Source organism: Triticum dicoccoides, chromosome 3A (genome assembly GCF_002162155.2).
Source record: "Triticum dicoccoides isolate Atlit2015 ecotype Zavitan chromosome 3A, WEW_v2.0, whole genome shotgun sequence".
Classification (NCBI taxonomy): Eukaryota; Viridiplantae; Streptophyta; class Magnoliopsida; order Poales; family Poaceae; genus Triticum; species Triticum dicoccoides.
The window spans coordinates 520021726-520041654 of record NC_041384.1 but is presented as its reverse complement, the minus strand read 5'-3'; the positions used below and the strand labels follow the sequence as shown (position 1 = coordinate 520041654).

General features: G+C 44.4%; 1 protein-coding gene across 1 annotated transcript; it reads left to right on the top strand.

Annotated features, from left to right (window-relative positions):
* The first annotated feature begins 3363 nt into the window (after positions 1–3363).
* Positions 3364–12300, top strand: LOC119268923 (respiratory burst oxidase homolog protein A-like). The gene is made up of 14 exons (XM_037550644.1): positions 3364–4141; positions 4235–4394; positions 4483–4531; positions 5313–5426; positions 8473–8892; positions 9153–9536; positions 9622–9717; positions 9793–9908; positions 10069–10236; positions 10321–10480; positions 10642–10839; positions 10954–11082; positions 11251–11329; positions 11651–12300. Exons 1-14 carry the CDS (start codon positions 3487–3489, stop codon positions 11758–11760), a joined length of 2838 nt encoding a protein of 945 aa, XP_037406541.1. The 5' UTR covers positions 3364–3486; the 3' UTR covers positions 11761–12300.
* Positions 12301–19929: the final 7629 nt, after the last annotated feature.

Below are 19929 nucleotides of genomic sequence, written 5' to 3'. Positions count from 1 at the left end.
CTGATGTAAGGTAGCGAAATTCTGGAGTGCAAACATATACTACTATATATAGAGTATATTTAGCTCATCGGATCAAGTGCTACTTGTTGGCGAATGACGAGACTAATCTTCACGGTGTATTAGTTGAGGAGACCGATATAATATGCTAGGGCTGGTTGTAATGAAGAGTATCATATAGTAGTATCATGTATATGATACTACCTCTCTAATGCATAGTATTATATATTAGTATCATGTAGTACTCTATTTATTGACATGCATGACACAAAGTAGCATAACATTTATTATGATACTGTATCATGATATGATACTCCACAATCTCTTTCTTCATTTAAGGCTATGACACCTCATCAAAATTGACTAGTTGGCATGCATGATACTAGCTATAATACTACCATTACAATTAGTCTAAGAAATCGATTCGCAAAAAAAAGCTAAGAAATCTTTAGCTCATATCCCTTAGTCACTTTTCCCTTTTAGTAATATTTAACGAATTCACGAACCGAAAAGACTTCATAACAGAACATGAAAGCATCCCCATCTAGAAAAAAAGAACATGAAAGCATCTATATGGATAATTTTTTCCTTTTTTGTGAATAACTATCAAGTGCATTTTTCTTTTGTGATTAACTATATGATTATTAAATAACTATCTTATCAACTAGAAGTACCATTATTTATGAAGATATGTTAGCAATCAATGAGTATTTAAATAATTGTCTTTTTAGAGATTTCAAATGGACTACCATATACGGATGTAATATAAACATGTTTTAGAGTGTAGATTCATTCATTTTGCTCCATATGTAGTCATTTGTTGAAATCTCTAGAAAGACAAATATTTAGGAACGGAGGGAGTAATTGACATGCTATATCAGAAATAATTGTCATATGTTTAAGGGATTTGGCATGCTGCAGTAGAGAAAATTACCACGTGTTTCAGAAATTTACCATGCTGCTATGGAGAGAATTGTCAGGGTTCCATACAAGGCTCACGATTAATGGACTGTTTCAGGAGGTGTGGGACATACCTATGTTCATGGAGATATTCTTATTGGCCGCTTGGAGCATTTGGAAGGAAAAAAACAATAAGGCCTTCTTTGGTTTGGAAGAATTTTGTAGGATTTTCATAGGATAGGATTTCTATAAGAAAAATTCCTTCAAAGCTCTTTGGTTTGTAGGAATGAAATCCTATTTCTATGGAGGAATTCTTCCTATCCTTCACATTTCATAGAAAAATAAACATTAGCCTAGACTCAATGAAAAAAAAATCCTATGATGTGAATCAAAGGGCATCTTCTTTTCTATTCCTATGCATAGAATTTGAGATGCATGTCGTCTCATTTCCTATGACTTTTCTATTCCTATAATTTTTCAATACTATGAACCAAAGGAGGCCAAGAATTTCAAAGGGATCTCCATTCCATAGATTCTTGGTTTCACAGGTTCCAAAGAAGAATTTTTCCTCCTTGCCCACATTCCATAGATTCTTGGTTTCACAGGTTCAAAGAAGAATTTTTCCTCCTTGCCCACAGAGTAGGAGAGGCCCAACAACCTTTTATCTCTTCTTTTGTAGCATTTCTCCCTAAGACATTTAGGATTCTTGATCCCTCTCAATCTCTCTTTTAAATCGAGGATATAGAGAGGTGTTTTCATAGTCATTTCCGAACATTTGCCATCTCGGATCCTCCTCTTCCACCTCCAACCACAAAGTGGGCTGGAACGTAAACACTCTATGTACAAAAAGCTTATATGAATTAATAAATATTTTATCACTATATAAGAATCAAATATAATAAGGACAAATGTTTCCTACCACCCAGTGGTAGTTACCCTCATGTGTGTTTTGTATGTTGTATGTATTATCTCTCAAAACCGAGAGTATATACACGTAGTATGTAGTATGTAAAAATATTTTGGTAATATTTATACCATTTTTAGGTAGTATATACTATTTTTCTAGTATGCCGTATACATACAAATATGAAGTAATTTTGAAAATATACTAGAAACTATGAACTCACATGTATTTTTTTTTCATGTAGATAGGTTTGAGATATCTTAGATATAATATATGAACATACTTACAATGATAAATTGGTATATATATACAACCACATGGTAATATATAAGACATGAGCGTAACTACCACCGGGAGGTAGGATGCATTTTTTCATATAATCAATTATATGTATTTTAATCTCATCATATTATTAATCAAAATATTCATGTTTCACACAGTCTAATCTTAGTATCTTTCTTCTCGCAAAAAAAAAAAACTCTTAGTATATTACAGAAATATATTGTAAGCAATTTCCAAAGCAACGTGAGATATACTCTAGTTTTTCGTTTGATGCTTAATTTCTTACTACATGATCTTCATACGGCTGGTTGGTAGGTGTAATGACACGTCGAATACGATGCAATTTCTTCCAGAAAAAGATACAAGCCCATCAGAGCATTGGTCGCGTGTATGTTTCGGCCGCCCCTCTCTTAATATCTCACGTTCGGATCACACGTAAGAACATCGATCGCCCAACACCAACCACCTTACATCATCAACGTTAGGAAAGATCACAGCAACAGTTCTTTTTCTATCATAATCACAACAACAGTTGACTCCGCTACAAGGACAGAATCATCATCTTGTTAAATACGGAGAGCCCAAAACTAGACCCCTAATACGCGCGCGTACTGCCTTCCACGCTTCCTCCACTGTTATTTACTCGAAACAATTATACGCTGCATACGAGTGTCAACAGAATGCACTGCAAAATCCACCGGTCATTGAAGCGAGTAGAAAACTGCGGTCTTGCATTCTTGGATTCTTGTATCTTAATAGAGCTGACGCAGCGCCCGCGTTTCGCTCAAAGATAATGCGCTACTCATTGAAGCCAGAAGAGTGAGAAGTGTACCAATTTCTTCTTCTACTGTATTTCAAAAAGAAGAGCTCGGCAAGTCCGTGGAGTGTGGACTCTCATATGAACGAGATGAGCCCGGAAAGTGAACCGCCCGTGTCATTCTCTCCAGCGCATCTCCCCCACTAATCTTCCGATATTTAGGGCCTGTTTGATTTCAATAAATCATCCGACTTATAAGTTAGGTGACTTAAAACTAGTGACTTATAAGTCATGTCTGTTTAGCTATCACCTGACTTATAAGTCGGGTCTGTTTGGCAAAATAAATCATTTTATTCATTTTATGATTTATAAATTGATGACTTATTTGGAAACAGGCCCTTAGGCCGCCGCTGCCGCTACTAGTATGAGTACTTCAGTCACTTTTGTAAATTATTATCGCTGTGCTTCTGGGGTCGACCTGTCGCGCATATATTGCTCTCCCTCTCCCGTTGCTTCCTCGGCCGGCCTCTCGTTCCGACGCGTCGCGGCCGCCTTTCCCCAGAGGTTCCGAGGAGCGATCCCGTCGAGCTCGCGCTCGCGTGCGTTCGCGCATTGGGCCGGACTGCCTCGTGAGGCCGCGTGTGCGATGAGGGGCGGCGCCTCGGCGGGCCACCCGCGATGGGGCTCCGCGGGGACGACGCCGCGGTCGCTCAGCACGGGCTCCTCGCCGCGCGGCTCCGAGCCGGCCTCCGAGGACGGGGAGGAGCTGGTGGAGGTCACGCTCGACCTGCAGGACGACGACACCATTGTGCTGCGGAGCGTGGAGCCGGCCGCGGCGGCGGCGCTGGGCTCGGGCTCGGGGGCGCTGAGGCTGCCGGTGCCGGCGCGGGGCGAGCTGGGGGACGGCGGCGCCTGCGGCGCGTCGTCGTCGTCGTCGCGGTCGCCGTCGATGCGCCGGACGTCGTCGTACCGGCTGCTGCAGCTGTCGCAGGAGCTCATGGCCGGCGCGCGGCACTTCTCGCACGACCTCACCAGGCGGTTCAGCCGCAGCCACAGCCACAGCCGCGACGAGGCCCACCAGCAGCCGTCGTCCGGCATCGAGTCGGCGCTCGCCGCCCGCGCCGCGCGCCGGCAGCGCGCGCAGCTGGACCGCACGCGCTCCGGCGCGCACCGGGCGCTCCGCGGCCTCCGCTTCATCAGCAGCAACAAGGCCAGCAACGCGTGGAGGGAGGTGCAGGCCAACTTCGACCGCCTCGCCCGCGACGGCTACCTCTCCCGCTCCGACTTCGCGGAATGCATCGGTACGGCACCCCATCGTCCCGCCCGCCTCTCCATTTCGCTCCGCTCGAACCCTATCCAAGGAATTCAAACACCGGCGAGGCGCGCTGCTGCAGGGATGACGGAGTCCAAGGAGTTCGCGGTGGAGCTGTTCGACACGCTGAGCCGGCGGCGGCAGATGAAGCTGGACACGATCAGCAAGGAGGAGCTGCGGGAAATCTGGCAGCAGATCACCGACAACAGCTTCGACTCCCGCCTCCAAATCTTCTTCGACATGTATGTAATTCACCGTTATCAAGTCTGTCATTCGATTTTACTGTCAAGTTAGCCATTTTGTCACATTATTTTGATTGCTTGGCATCAGGGTGGATAAGAATGCGGACGGCCGGATCGGGGAGGCGGAGGTGAAAGAGGTGAGCAAACACTCCATGCCCATGACTACGCCGTGCTTGCCTTTCCCCTTTGTTTTCAAACATTGCTATTTGAGGACACCAAATCTGATCATTTAGGCTTTGGTTTGACGGCTCAAACATTTGGTCGACGACCGAGCTGTCCATATCAGAAATCGGTCGAGTGTTTCGCCGAATATGCACCGCGCCCCCCGTACCGTATGGCATTCCCCAGCACTTGTTAATTATCACTCCGTGCTTCCAGAGGACCAAGGACAATTCTTTCTTAATTAACCAGTACTAGTACTATAATCCGGCATGCAAGGAATGGTTTTAATTAGGTTATTAGATTAGAATTATTAGAGGATTAAGAACCTGGGGGAAGTAGCACGTACGTAAGACGCTGTGGTCATCAATCTAATCGGAGTCGGTGAGCTGAACCAAAACATCTCCGCGTCTCACCAACTCGGCAATTCCCACCCCACCTGCCAGCTTTTGGGACGCTCGTTTTTTAGCCCTCGTTCAGGAAAAGCCCGGGCAGCTTTCTTCTAGAACGCTTTGTGTGAGGCCAGGCAGTAGGTGAGGGGCATTTCCGTGATTGCCCGCTGATCTTCTCTCATCCGCTCGACTCAGGCTGATAGGCGCGGTGATTCACGTACTAGGATATTTTTTTATACCTGTAAAAAAAATGGATTGGGGCGCGTACAGGGTGCTTTTCACTGGGGCGGCGTCATCAGCTTTCCGTAGGTTTTTTTGGAAAATGTTACATCATCTTCAACTCATATCTTGTTCAACTCTTTGGCAGATCATCATGCTGAGCGCGTCGGCCAATAAGCTGTCGAGGCTTAAGGAGCAGGCGGAGGAGTACGCCGCGTTGATCATGGAGGAGCTCGACCCCGAAGAGCTGGGATACATCGAGGTGAGCTCGATCGACCGTCGCTTTAGCATTGGTGCCTGACTGCGTGGTGCGTGCTACACCTGTCAGCGACCACTTCTTCGATTGCTGGTGCTACTACTACCGTACTCGTTTAGCGCGTGGAGATGCGTGCGCCTTCGTAAACAATGAGATCATGCTCTCTACTAGTATTCGCGTAGGTAAACCTTGTTTGTTTACTTCAGCCCAGAAGACCCGCTGCATTTTTAGGAGCAGTTGACCTGGGTTGTCTACCTCGGCAAGCCGGTGGAGCTGTACCGGCAGGGGTATAAAATATGATAGTAGTAGAGCCCAGCCGTACCAATGTCCAATATCATCGTTTTTATCTGCATCTCACGCATTGCTGGCCTGGGTGATGGGTGTGGCAAAATCCACAAATCTGACCTATGGACAAATTTATTTCACAAATTAAACTGTGTTCGAAAAAAATCACTCAACTGATCTTTTTATGTAGCGTCCGACATCTAGGCGTCACACTACACTGTGCAGCGCCTAGCTCCCAAGCGCTACAGCCTAGCCAGCATCGCACCCTAGACTACCTGAAAAATGCTAAGTCAATGTGCAACGTCTGAGAGTTAGGCGCTATACTGTATAGTGTAGCGCCTAGACAGTAGGCGCTGCACTACTCGGATCACAGCAGCTGCGGCAGGTGGCAATAGTATTTGCACGAGCGAGGCGAGTCAATGAATAGGGATTCACGATGTACTTTTATCATCAAATGGAACAGCGCAGCTGGCCAAGTTGGTTGTTTGGTGGTTAAGCGTGTTGGAAATAAACCTAGCAACCCTAGCACTACTACCTAGCCACGCGCTATGCATATAAATTACTCCGTGTATGGCTAGTAATTTATGCTCCGTGTGTGTCGTCTTCCTCCCTCGGACGTAAGCATAAACATAAAGTTGTGATGTACGACGTACGAGATGATAAGGGTGCGAGCTGCTGCAGCTGTTGTAATCCAAGTCGTGCAACGCCTAATGTCTAGGCGCTATACTATATAGTGTAGCGTCTAGCTCTCAGGCGTTGCACACTGACTTAGCATTTTTCGGACAGTCTGGGATACAATCCTGGTTGGGCGTGTAGCGCCTAAGAACTAGGCGCTGCATAATGTAGTGTGACGCCTAGATGTCGGGCACTACACAAAAGGATCAGTTGGGTGAAATTTTTTAAACACAGTTCAGTTTGTGAAATGATTTTGTTCATAGGTCAGATTTGTCATTTCTGCCGATGGGTGTACCTCAACCGGCGAAATAAACAGCAGCAGTAGCACCCTTAAACTTGGCAGGCGACACGCAACACCAGTATGGTTTTTGTAGTAAAAAATTACTCGCCACATTGAAGGGCCCCAACCACCTGCAGCGAGATGCAGCATCGAAATCGATGGACTGAATGAAGCTGGATATGGTGGTATCCAATGGGCTGTTCTTCCCCATCATCATTCATATCGAGGTTGGTGAGCAGCTGTGGACCAGCTGGCAAAAATGACAGATTTGACCTGTGGACAAAATAAAATCATAAAATAAACTGTTGATGAAAAAATTTCACCCGGCTGACCTTTATGTGTAGCGCCCGACAGCTAGGCGTCACACTGCACTGTGCAACGCCCGGCTCTCAGGCGCTACACGCCTGACCATCGTTGCGCCCTGAGCTGACTGAAAAATGCTAAGTCAATGTGCAACGTCTAAGAGATAGGCGCTACACTATACAGTGTAGCGCCTACCGCGTAGGCATTGCACTAGCTGCACTTAGCGCAAGAGCTGCCCTCGTCCCTCTGCAACGAAAGAAAACAGTCAGCATACGCTCCTGCCCGTAAAAGAAAGGTGGACTGAGGCTGAACAAAATGACAAGACACGTTCTAGCTGTATATACTCCCTCCGTTTTTATTTACTCCGCATATTGGCTTCGGTCAAAGTCAAACTTTATAAACTTTGACAAAGTTTTTAGACAAAAATATTAACATGTACAATAACAAATCAATCACGTTAGATTTATTGTTGCATACACTTTCACATCGTATAGATTAGCTATTGTGAATGTTCATACTTTTCTTTATAAAGTTGATCAAAGTTTATGAAATTTGACTTCAATCAAACCTAATATGCAGAGTAAATAAAAACGGAGGAAGTACTTTTTATCACCACGAACAATTTTATCGTCCCGGCCCGCTTCAAAAAATTGGAGCCACTCCACGCACTGTGCACCTCCGAAGCACTCCATTCACCGCTTCCTGTGACAAAAGGGACCCGACTCCCAAGACTCCCATTGATCTCGCCCTTCCTAGAACCCCAAGCGCTAAGTGCAACTAGTGCAACGCCTACGTGGTAGGCGCTACACTGTATAGTGTAGCGCCTATATCTTAGGCGTTGCACACTGACTTAGCATTTTTCAGTCAGCTCGGGGTGCGGCGATGGTCAGGCATGTAGCGTCTGGGAGCTAGGCGTTGCATATTGTAGTGTGACGCCTAGATGACGGGCGCTACAAAAAAGGTTAGTCGGATGAATTTTTTTTACCAACAGTTTATTTTGTGATTTTGTTTCATGCACAGGTCAAAACAGTGATTTTTGCCGGACCAGCTAGCTAGCATCAATTTCTGTTTTGCCTAGTACAGTGCCGGTTGCCACCTACAGCCCGTCGCGCCACCACCTCCGTTACCACCGAACCGAATGGTTCGGTCATGGCTCCCATGATTCTTCAGCTGTGCATCGTTCAGGCGCAAGCTTATCCCTTCCGAGCTGGTCTAAGCAATCATTAGGCAGGCTGAAGGTTGACCCATAGGAATGCAGACTGGCTGTAGAGTAACCTCTTCTCTACCTTTGTTTTTTGTTTCTGAATTCTGAACTGCTGTGCTGAACTTATGCTTGGCCACTGTTGTGCTGAACTTATGCTTGGTCGCTGTAAGTAATGCCAATGTAAGTGTCATTTTGTTCACAGGCTATTTCTTTTACAAATTAATAACTGTCACTTGAATTTGAGCCAATGGTTCTACTTTTACTGACTTCTGAGAAGTGCACTGCTATTCTTTTTCTCCTTTCAGCTTTGGCAATTGGAGACACTTCTGCTGCAGAAAGACACCTACGTGAACTACAGCCAGGCGTTAAGTTACACAAGCCAGGCACTGAGCCAAAACTTGGCGCTAAGGAAGAAGGGCTCCATCCGCAAAATAGGCAACTCCCTGATCTACTATTTGGAGGACAACTGGAAACGCTTGTGGGTGCTCGCGTTGTGGATTGGAATCATGGCTGGACTCTTCACCTGGAAGTTCATCCAGTACCGCGAGCGCTATGTCTTTAAAGTGATGGGCTACTGCGTGACAACTGCAAAGGGCGCCGCTGAAACCTTGAAGCTGAACATGGCAATCATCCTCCTGCCGGTGTGCCGCAATACCATTACTTGGCTGCGGAATACAAGGGCTGCACGTGTATTGCCATTTGATGACAATATCAACTTCCACAAGGTTAGACACGACATATCATTTTCCTCTCTTCTGAAGTTAAATTAGACTTTCATAGTGCAATCACCTTAGAAGTTAGTTTAATGTATTTAGAGGCCCTCACAGACGTGAATGTGTGTAGATTTGATTAAATTACTTAAATCCAACTTAGGGAGAATCTATATTGCAGATAAAATAGTAGCCCTGTTGCCAACTCAGAACCTTTTAGCTTACATGAAATTCACAAGTAATAATAATAATTTGTGTTTTTGTTGTAATGGCAGACTATTGCAGCAGCAATTGTGGTTGGTGTTATTCTCCATGCAGGGAACCACCTTGTATGCGATTTTCCACGGCTTATACGTTCATCAGAAGAAATGTACGCTCCTTTGGGAATTTATTTCGGGGAAACAAAGCCAACATATCTTGCATTGATCAAAGGAGTCGAGGGCGTCACCGGGATAATCATGGTTGTGTGCATGATAATTGCTTTTACTTTAGCAACCCGGTGGTTCCGGCGTAGCCTAGTAAAGCTTCCAAAACCATTTGACAAACTGACTGGCTTCAATGCTTTCTGGTACTCCCACCATTTGTTTGCCATTGTGTACGTGGCTCTCATTGTTCATGGCCAGTTTCTGTACCTTATTCGTGTCTGGTACAGAAAATCGGTGAGATATTTATGTATTTATCGTCCATTCTTTTACTTGAAACGAGTTGGATTCCTAAGATTCTTATATTTTTCTTTTGATGCAGACATGGATGTATCTTGCAGTGCCTGTGTGCTTGTATCTAGGGGAGAGGATTCTAAGGTTCTTCAGGTCTGGCAGTTATGCTGTCCGGCTCTTGAAGGTCAGTAAAAATACATCAGAAACTTGAGCATTGATTCTTTGTGCCTTGTACTAATCTAGTGCCATTTATCTGCAGGTGGCCATTTATCCTGGTAATGTCTTGACGCTGCAAATGACCAAACCTGCGACCTTTCGCTATAAAAGTGGGCAATATATGTTTGTTCAGTGTCCAGCAGTGTCGCCCTTTGAATGGTATATTATTACTGTACACTTGTGGCCCTTAATCATTGCTGAATTGTGTGTGCTAGTTTCAGCTTCTAGGATAGATAACACATAATTTCTTGTACATTTCATGTCTGCAGAAGGCAGACTGTCTCATTACATTGAACTTTGAACACTTCCTCTCTTTCAGGCACCCCTTCTCAATTACTTCAGCACCTGGGGATGAATATCTCAGCATCCATGTTCGGCAACTTGGTGACTGGACACGAGAGCTCAAGAGAGTATTTTCCGCGGCCTGCGAGCCCCCAGTGAGTGGAAAAAGTGGTCTTCTTAGAGCAGACGAGACAACTAAGAAAACGTATGAACGCCCCTATATTTTAGCGGTTACCTTTGTGCTCTGTGGACACTTCACAATTTATAATACTGTCTTTTGGTGATGCAGTTTACCCAAGCTTCTGATCGATGGCCCTTATGGTTCTCCTGCTCAGGATTACGGCAAGTATGATGTTTTACTACTTGTTGGATTAGGAATTGGTGCTACACCCTTTATCAGCATTTTGAAAGATCTCCTCAACAACATCATTAAGATGGAGGAAGAGGAGGTTCGTTATATTCTCCATATCATCAGTCAGTCATCTTCATAGTCTTAGAAGTAATTATTCAAGAAATAAATAGATTACTCAAAAAAGTCTAAGAAGTGAAATAAAATATCATTCACATATTCTTTCTATGGTTTATTTTCCACTCACAAGCATAATTGCAGGATACTTCTACGGATCTCTATCCACCAATTGGTCGGAATAAGCCACATGTTGATCTGGGTACGCTTATGAGGGTTACCTCAAGACCAAGGAAGGTTTTAAAGACTACAAATGCTTACTTTTATTGGGTGACACGTGAGCAAGGCTCTTTTGATTGGTTCAAAGGAGTCATGAATGAGATTGCCGACATGGATCAAAGGGTAAGTACATCAAGTGACTGTTACTTTTGTTTGCGGTGCAGTTTGTTATCTTCAGAAATTCACAATAGGTTCCCCTTGCGAAGTTGTAGTTAAACTTACCTTTGATCCATGTAGAATATCATTGAGATGCACAACTACCTCACAAGCGTTTACGAGGAAGGGGATGCTCGGTCAGCGCTCATCACTATGCTTCAAGCTCTGAACCATGCCAAGAATGGTGTCGATGTTGTCTCTGGAACTAAAGTAAGCAGTGATATAAAGCTATTAGTAGCTTTGCATAGTCTGTAAAGTGAATGCATCAAAATATTAAGCCATTTCTCCCTATTTATTGGCATAAATGTTTAAAAGAGGTTCACACTTGCCTTGTACTGCTACCACTTGCATTTGACTACCAGTGAACTCATGTTGCAGGTTCGGACACATTTTGCAAGACCAAATTGGAAAAAGGTCCTAGCCAAAATTGCCTCAAAGCACCCGTATGCGAAGATAGGTTAGTATACGTATCACAGCCTAATCAAACGTGATTTGATTTGTTGAAGTCATTGACCCATGGATTATCTACTGTTATCAAAGTTATTTTTGTATATCCATGCTAGAGTTATTATGTGCACGCACTAGTATGTTGATATGCAAAACGTTCAGTTGGATGTACTACACAAGTAAGATTGCTAGGCAAATTTTTAAAATTATAAATGGTGTGTTAGTATTAGTAATCATGATTTTTTTATTTCATCTTGGGTTGAGTTAGTATTAGTAAATATCAAATCCTATGTCGATAAGCCAAGTCCATAATTATTTATGTTGCATACAGGTGTCTTCTACTGTGGAGCTCCAGTCCTGGCACAAGAACTTGCCAAGCTTTGCCACGAGTTCAATGGGAAATGCACCACAAAATTCGAGTTCCACAAGGAGTATTTCTGAATTCCAAGTAGACACTTGACAGGAAACGAGAATAGAGACTACGCTACTTGTACAGCATTTTTGTCCTGGTATATTCTTTATAAAGGACAGGAGAGGCCAAGGGGAAGAAGCAACCATAGCCATCGCCCCAGACTTCAGAATCCCAAATGCGCCAACAAGAAGGATGTAGAACTACATGTGGCGTCCGTGATGGCTTTTACAACATGGACCTGCGAGGGGATTCCTCCCGGTAGGCCTCGAATGTACAGAGACCACCTGAAGAAGAAGACCTTGAGCTTCTCCTGAATATAGTTGGGAGTATAGGATGATGATATGTAGGACATAGGAAGGGAACCACGAGCCACAAGGCTAATTAACTGTATATTTTTTATCATGCAGCTGAGTGTCTGACCAAGGCAAAAAAAGTACGTTTGTGTCTGTAATTTTACATACAAAAAATGAAACGAAAGAAAAGTGAAAGAAAAAAAGAAAATGTATACTCGATTCGGGTGTTTGTAACTTGTACAAGTATATTCAGTGCATCGGTGCTGATTGGTTCAAGGCTGGGTGTGGCGTCATTGCTGTGAGTTGTGACAGTGATCAGGAAGGGTAAAACCGAGGCCTGCATTGCTGTATCTAATAATGCTCGTGTTGAAATCTGGAGCCAACATGATTCACTCACCTGAACATTGCCATCTGGGAAGCGAATGGTACTTTTGATCCTCGGGTGTTCCAGAGACCGGGGTACAGAATCTGTGAGGAAGAAGGGCGTGCGCAGTGGCGCACAGGGGCACAGGGCTGGCGCTCAGTCGAGCTGCCCTCTCCGGTGCTCCGCCCGGCACGGCGGCGGAGCAAGTGAGGGCCGCGTCGGCTGGGTGCCGGAGCTATATTTTGCGTCTTGCAGTAGGCGAGAGACAGATGGGCCGGCCCAATACGGTTCTTGGGGAAGCGGTTTTTAGTGAAGCTTCTCGCGGCGTCTATTTCTCGCATTAAGCGAGACGAGAGGCTGCTCGTGCTGAGGGTTTTTCCTCTCCCCGCTTCGTATTGAGCCGGCTCATTCACGCACGCATATAGCCATATATACTACAACAATAAGACGAAATCACTAATTAAGGAGTACTCGTTGCAAAGAACACTCCACTTTCCCAGGTTGCGACAAGTGGTGCACATACAGCGCGCCACTTGTCGCAACCTGGAAGTTTTTCCTTTTCTCGTAGATCCGTTTATTCAAAACGTTTTACCTTTTAAATTGTGCGTCAAAATCTTAAACCGTTTTCATCATTGAATTCCTCGCGTTGAGATTTTCAAAATTAGATCCCATTTTGATAGGTTTTGACGAATTTTTTTTCAAAAAAACCGGACGAAAAAAACCGAACCAGAAGCACAGTTTTTTTCCTTTTCGAAAGAGGCACACCCGTGCCTCTTGTGGAAGCAAAACCATGACTCCCATGGAAGGAAAAAAACCAGAAAACACATTATTTTTTTTGTTTTCGAGAGGCACGACCGTGACTCTCACGAAAGCACAACCGTGCCTCTTGCAGAAGCAAAACCGTGACTCTCGCGAAAGAAAAAAAAACAAAAAAGCTTATTTTTCCCTTTCTGAGAGGCACGACCGTGACTCTCACGACCGTGCCTCTCGCGGAAGCAAAACCGTGACTCCCGCAAAAGAAAAAAAAATAGAAAACGCGTTTTGTTTTTCCCTTTTCGAGAGGCACGGCCGTGACTCTCGCTAAAGCACAACCATGCCTCTTGTGAAAAAACCGTGACTTTCGTGAAAGAAAAAAAAAGAAAACGCGTTTTTTTCGTGCAATTTTTTTTCAAAAAGCTAAGGAAGACCGGGAGAAAACCAAAACGTCGAAAAACAAAAAAAAAACCGTTTAAAAAGCCGAAAATGCGTGCAATTTTTTTTCCGAAGGGAGCGTCTAGAGCGCGACATGTGGCGAATGGCTGAGAGCGCGCCAAGTGGCGCTGATCGTTGCGAGGCTCCTGAAGGAGCGCTCGTTAACTAGTTGCTCCCACAATAAGAAAAAGAGCCGAGTTCCTCTCCTCGCTTCGTATTGGGCCGGCCCATTCGCGCACGCATACAGTAAGAAGAAAAGGAGCTGAGGAAAAGGGAGAACCAGGGCTCCATCCCTGGTCTTTAGTGGGCGACCCCGGGTGCTGCTAACACTCCGCCAAGTCATGTTAGGGCGTGTTTGATTGCACGCACTAGGCCCAGCCTGGCCCGGGCGGGAAGAATTTGGCCTGTTTGGTTTCCTGCATTTACTGTGCGGCCCACATCGCAGTAAACTTAAAGCACGTCCAGGCCAGGCCCAGGGGAAACGCACGAATCGGCAGTAGCTTGCGAGCCTGGCTCGGGCGAGGCAGGGGAGGGCGACGCGCTTCTCCCCTCATGCGAGCAGGGGAGATGGCGCGAGCTCGCCCGCGTCGCCGAAAAATCGGCGGGAGGATTTCGGCTCACCTCCCGCCGCTCCACCCCTATTTAGCCCCTCCCTCACCGCCCCAACTCCCGCCACCATTCTTCCTCCGTTCGCGCTTTCCCGCCGACACGCATCGGCACCGACGAGCAGGTAAGCGGCGCATCTTCATCGGCCGGCGGTCCACGACATCGGAGCTCCTTCACCGGCCGGCGTTCATATTCCACCACCGCCCCCTCGTCCTCAAGCTGCAGCCATGGCCTCTGTGAGTTCAATCCCCCTTTCTCTCTGTTCCTTCTAGCTAGATCTGAGATGCAACTAGGGTTTGATTTAGATGCATGATTGATTAGTGGTCTAATCTGTGAGCTGATATGGTTGGTTGCTATGCTGCGGTTGCAATTTGTGGTAGGTCTAGATGTTCAAGCATGTGGTAGGCTAGATTAGTAGTAGAGTTTGAAGTTGAACCTTGTGCTTGTGTTGAATCATGCTTAGATCTATGATTTGTAGCTATTGGTGGTCCATTTGTAGCATGTTGTTTGTTGTAGATGTATGTTCCTGCTCATAGATTGTCTGGTATGCTTAGTATGATAGTGATGAAGCATGTGCTTGCTATGATAGTGATGAACCATGTACATGTATGCTCCTGCTTTCATGATTGTCCGGTATGTTGTGTGCTATGCTCACTGTCAATGCGTACTATGATTGTAGGACATGACTGTAGGGTTTCGTAGTAATTTCAAAAAAAAAATCCTACGCACACGCAAGATCATGGTGATGCATAGCAACGAGAGGGGAGAGTGTGATCTACGTACCCTTGTAGATCGACAACGGAAGCGTTAGCACAACGTGGTTGATGTAGTCGTACGTCTTCACGGTCCAACCGATCCAAGCACCGTTACTCCGGCACCTCCGAGTTCTTGGCACACGTTCAGCTCGATGACGCTCCCCGGACTCCGATCCAGCAAAGCTTCGGGGAGGAGTTCCGTCAGCACGACGGCGTGGTGACGATCTTGATGTTCAACCGTCGCAGGGCTTCGCCTAAGCACCGCTACAATATGACCGATGTGGAATATGGTGGAGGGGGGCACCGCACACGGCTAAGGAACGATCACGAAGATCAACTTGTGTGTGTAGAGGTGCCCCCCTGCCCCTGTATATAAAGGAGCAAGGGGGAGGGGGCGGCCGGCCTAGGAGGGGGCGCGCCAAGGGGAGTCCTACTCCCACCAGGAGTAGGACTCCCTCCTTCCTTGTTGGAGTAGCAGAAGGGGATAGAGGGGGAGAAGAAGAAGGAAAAGGGGGCTGCGCCCCTTGTCCAATTCGGACCAGAGGGGGTCGCAGGCCTCCTTCCTTTTGGCCTCTCTCCTCTATTCCCGTATGGCCCAATAAGGCCCATATACTCCCCGGCGAATTCCCGTAACTCTCCGGTACTCCGAAAAATACCCGAATCACTCGGAACCTTTCCGATGTCCGAATATAGTCGTCCAATATATCGATCTTTACGTCTCAACCATTTCGAGACTCCTCGTCATGTCCCCGATCTCATCCGGGACTCCGAACTCCTTCGGTACATCAAAACTCATAAACTCATAATATAACTGTCATCGAAACCTTAAGCGTGCGGACCCTACGGTTCGAGAACAATGTAGACATGACCGAGACATGTCTCCGGTCAATAACCAATAGCGGAACCTGGATGCTCATATTGGCTCCTACATATTCTACGAAGATCTTTATCGGTCAGACCGTATAACAACATACATTGTTCCCTTTGTCATCGGTATGTTACTTGCCCGAGATTCGATCGTCGGTATCTCAATACCTAGTTCAATCTCGTTACCGGCAAGTCTCTTTACTCGTTCCATAATACATCATCTCGCAACTAACTCATTAGTTGCAATGCTTGCAAGGCTTATGTGATGTGCATTACCGAGAGGGCCCAGAGATACCTCTCCGACAATCGGAGTGACAAATCCTAATCTCAAAATATGCCAACCCAACATGTACCTTTGGAGACACCTGTAGAGCTCCTTTATAATCACCCAGGTACGTTGTGACGTTTGGTAGCACACAAAGTGTTCCTCCGGCAAACGGGAGTTGCATAATCTCATAGTCATAGGAACATGTATAAGTCATGAAGAAAGCAATAGCAACATACTAAACGATCGGGTGCTAAGCTAACGGAATGGGTCAAGTCAATCACATCATTCTCCTAATGATGTGATCCCGTTAATCAAATAACAACTCTTTGTCCATGGTTAGGAAACATAACCATCTTTGATCAACGAGCTAGTCAAGTAGAGGCATACTAGTGACACTTTGTTTGTCTATGTATTCACACATGTATTATGTTTCCGGTTAATACAATTCTAGCATGAATAATAAACTTTTATCATGATATAAGGAAATAAATAATAACTTTATTATTGCCTCTAGGGCATATTTCCTTCAGTCTCCCACTTGCACTAGAGTCAATAATCTAGTTCACATCGCCATGTGATTCAACACTAAGAGTTCACATCACCATGTGATTAACACCCATAGTTCACATCGTCATGTGACCTATACCCAAAAGGTTTACTAGAGTCAATAATCTAGTTCACATCATTTATGTGATTAACATCCAAAGAGTACTAAGGTGTGATCATGTTTTGCTTGTGAGATAATTTTAGTCAACGGGTCTGTCACATACAGATCCGTAAGTATTTTGCAAATTCTATGTCTACAATGCTCTGCACGGAGCTACTCTAGCTAATTTCTCCCACTTTCAATATGTATCTAGATCGAGACTTAGAGTGATCCAGATCTGTGTCAAAACTTGCATCGACGTAACTTTTTACGACGAACCTTTTGTCACCTCCATAATCGAGAAATATTTCCTTGTTCCACTAAGGATAATTTTGACCAATGTCCAGTGATCTACTCTTAGATCACTATTGTACTCCCTTGCTTAACACAATGCAGGGTATACAATAGATCTAGTACACATCATGGCATACTCTATAGAACCTATGGCTGAGGCATAGGGAGTGACTTTCATTCTCTTTCTATCTTCTGCCGTGGTCGGGCTTTGAGTCTTACTCAATTTCATACCTTGTAACACAGCCAAGAACTCTTTCTTTGACTGTTCCATTTTTGAACTACTTCAAAATATTGTCAAGGTATGTACTCATTGAAAAAACTTATCAAGCGTCTTGATCTATCTCTATAGATTTTGATGCTTAATATGTAAGCAGCTTCACCGAGGTCTTTCTTTGAAAAACTTCTTTAAAAACACTCCTTTATGCTTTGCAGAATAATTCTACATTATTTCCGATCAACAATATGTCATTCACATATACTTATTAGAAATGTTGTAGTGCTCCCACTCACTTTCTTGTAAATACAGGCTTCACCGCAAGTCTGTATAAAACTATATGTTTTGATCATACTATCAAAGCGTTTATTCCAACTCCGAGAGGCTTGCACCAGTCCATAAATGGATCGCTGGAGCTTGCACACTTTGTTAGCTCCTTTTGGATCGACAAAACCTTCCAGCTGGAGCTTGCACAACTCTTCTTCCAGAAATCCATTCAGGAATGCAGTTTTGACATCCATTTGCTGGATTTCATAAAATGCGGCAATTGCTAACATGATTCGGACAGACTTAAGCATCGCTACGGGTGAGAAGGTCTCATCATAGTCAATCCCTTGAACTTGCCGAAAACCTTTTGCGACAAGTCGAGCTTTGTAGATAGTAACACTACTATCAGCGTTCGTCTTCCTCTTGAAGATCCATTTATTTTCTATGGCTTGCCGATCATCGGGCAAATCCATCAAAGTCCATACTTTGTTCTCATACATGGATCATATCTCAGATTTCATGGCCTCAAGCCATTTCGCGGAATCTGGGCTCGTCATCGCTTCCTCATAGTTCGTAGGCTCGTCATGGTCAAGTAACATGACCTCCAGAACTGGATTACCGTACCACTCTGGTGCGGATCTCACTCTGGTTTACCTACGAGGTTCGTTAGTAACTTGATCTGAAGTTACATGATCATCATCATTAACTTCCTCACTAATCTGTCTAGTAGTCACAGGAACAGATTTCTGTGATGAACTACTTTCCAATAAGGGAGTAGGTACAGTTACCTCATCAAGTTCTACTTTCCTCCCACTCACTTCTTTCGAGAGAAACTCCTTCTCTGGAAAGGATCCATTCTCAGCAACGAATATCTTGCCTTCGGATCTGTGATAGAAGGTGTACCCAACATTTCCTTTTGTGTATCGTATGAAGACGCACTTCTCCGATTTGAGTTTGAGCTTATCAGGATGAAACTTTTTCATATAAGCATCGCAACCCCAAACTTTAAGAAACGACAACTTTGGTTTCTTGCCAAACCATAGTTCATACGGTGTCGTCTCAACAGATTTAGATGGTGCCCTTTTAACATGAATGCAGCTGTCTCTAATGCATAACCCCAAAACGATAGTGGTAGATCGGTAAGAGACATCATAGATCGCACCATATCTAATAAAGTACGGTTATGACGTTCGGACACACTATTACATTGTGGTGTTCTAGGTGGCGTGAGTAGTGAAACTATTTCACATTGTTTTTAACTGAAGGCCAAACTCGTAACTCAAATACTCTTCTCTATGATCAGATCGTAGAAACTTTATTTTCTTGTTACGATGATTTTTCACTTCACTCTGAAATTCTTTGAACTTTTCAAATGTTTCAGACTTATGTTTCATCAAGTAGATATACTCATATCTGCTCAAATCATCTGTGAAGATCAGAAAATAATGATACTTGTCGCGAGCCTCAATATTCATCGGATCACATACATCAGTATGTACTATTTCCAATAAGTCAGTTGCTCGCTCCATTGTTCCGGAGAACGGAGTCTTAGTCATCTTGCCCATAAGGCATGGTTCGCAAGCATCAAGTGATTCATAATCAAGTGATTCCAAAATCCCATCAGCATGGAGTTTCTTCATGCGCTTTACACCAATATGACCTAAACGGCAGTGCCACAAATAAGTTGCACTATCATTATTAACTTTGCATCTTTTGGTTTCAATATTATGATTATGTGTATCACTACGATCGAGATTCAACGAACTATTTTCATTGGGTGTGTAACCATATAAGGTTTTATTCATGTAAACAGAACAACAATTTATTCTCTTACTTAAATGAATAACCGTATTACAATAAACATGATCAAATCATATTCATGCTCAACGCAAACACCAAATAACACTTATTCAGGTTCAACACTAATCCCGAAAGTATAGGGAGTGTGCGATGATGATCATATCAATCTTGGAACCACTTCCAACACACATCGTCACTTCACCCTTAACTAGTCTCTGTTTATTCTGCAACTCCCGTTTCAAGTTACTAATCTTAGCAACTGAACTAGTATCAAATACCGAGGGGTTGCTATAAACACTAGTAAAGTACACATCAATAACATGTATATCAAATATACTTATGTTCACTTTGCCATCCTTCTTTATCTGCCAATCACTTGGGGTAGTTCCGCTTCCAGTGACCAGTCCCTTTGCAGCAGAAACACTTAGTTTCAGGCTTAGGACCAGACTTGGGCTTCTTCACTTGAGCAGCAACTTGCTTGCTGTTCTTCTTGAAGTTCCCCTTCTTCCCTCTGCCCTTTTCTTGAAACTAGTGGTCTTGTCTACCATCAACACTTGATGTTTTTCTCGATTTCTACCTTCGTCAATTTCCGCATTACGAAGAGCTTGGGAATCGTTTCCGTTATCCCTTGAA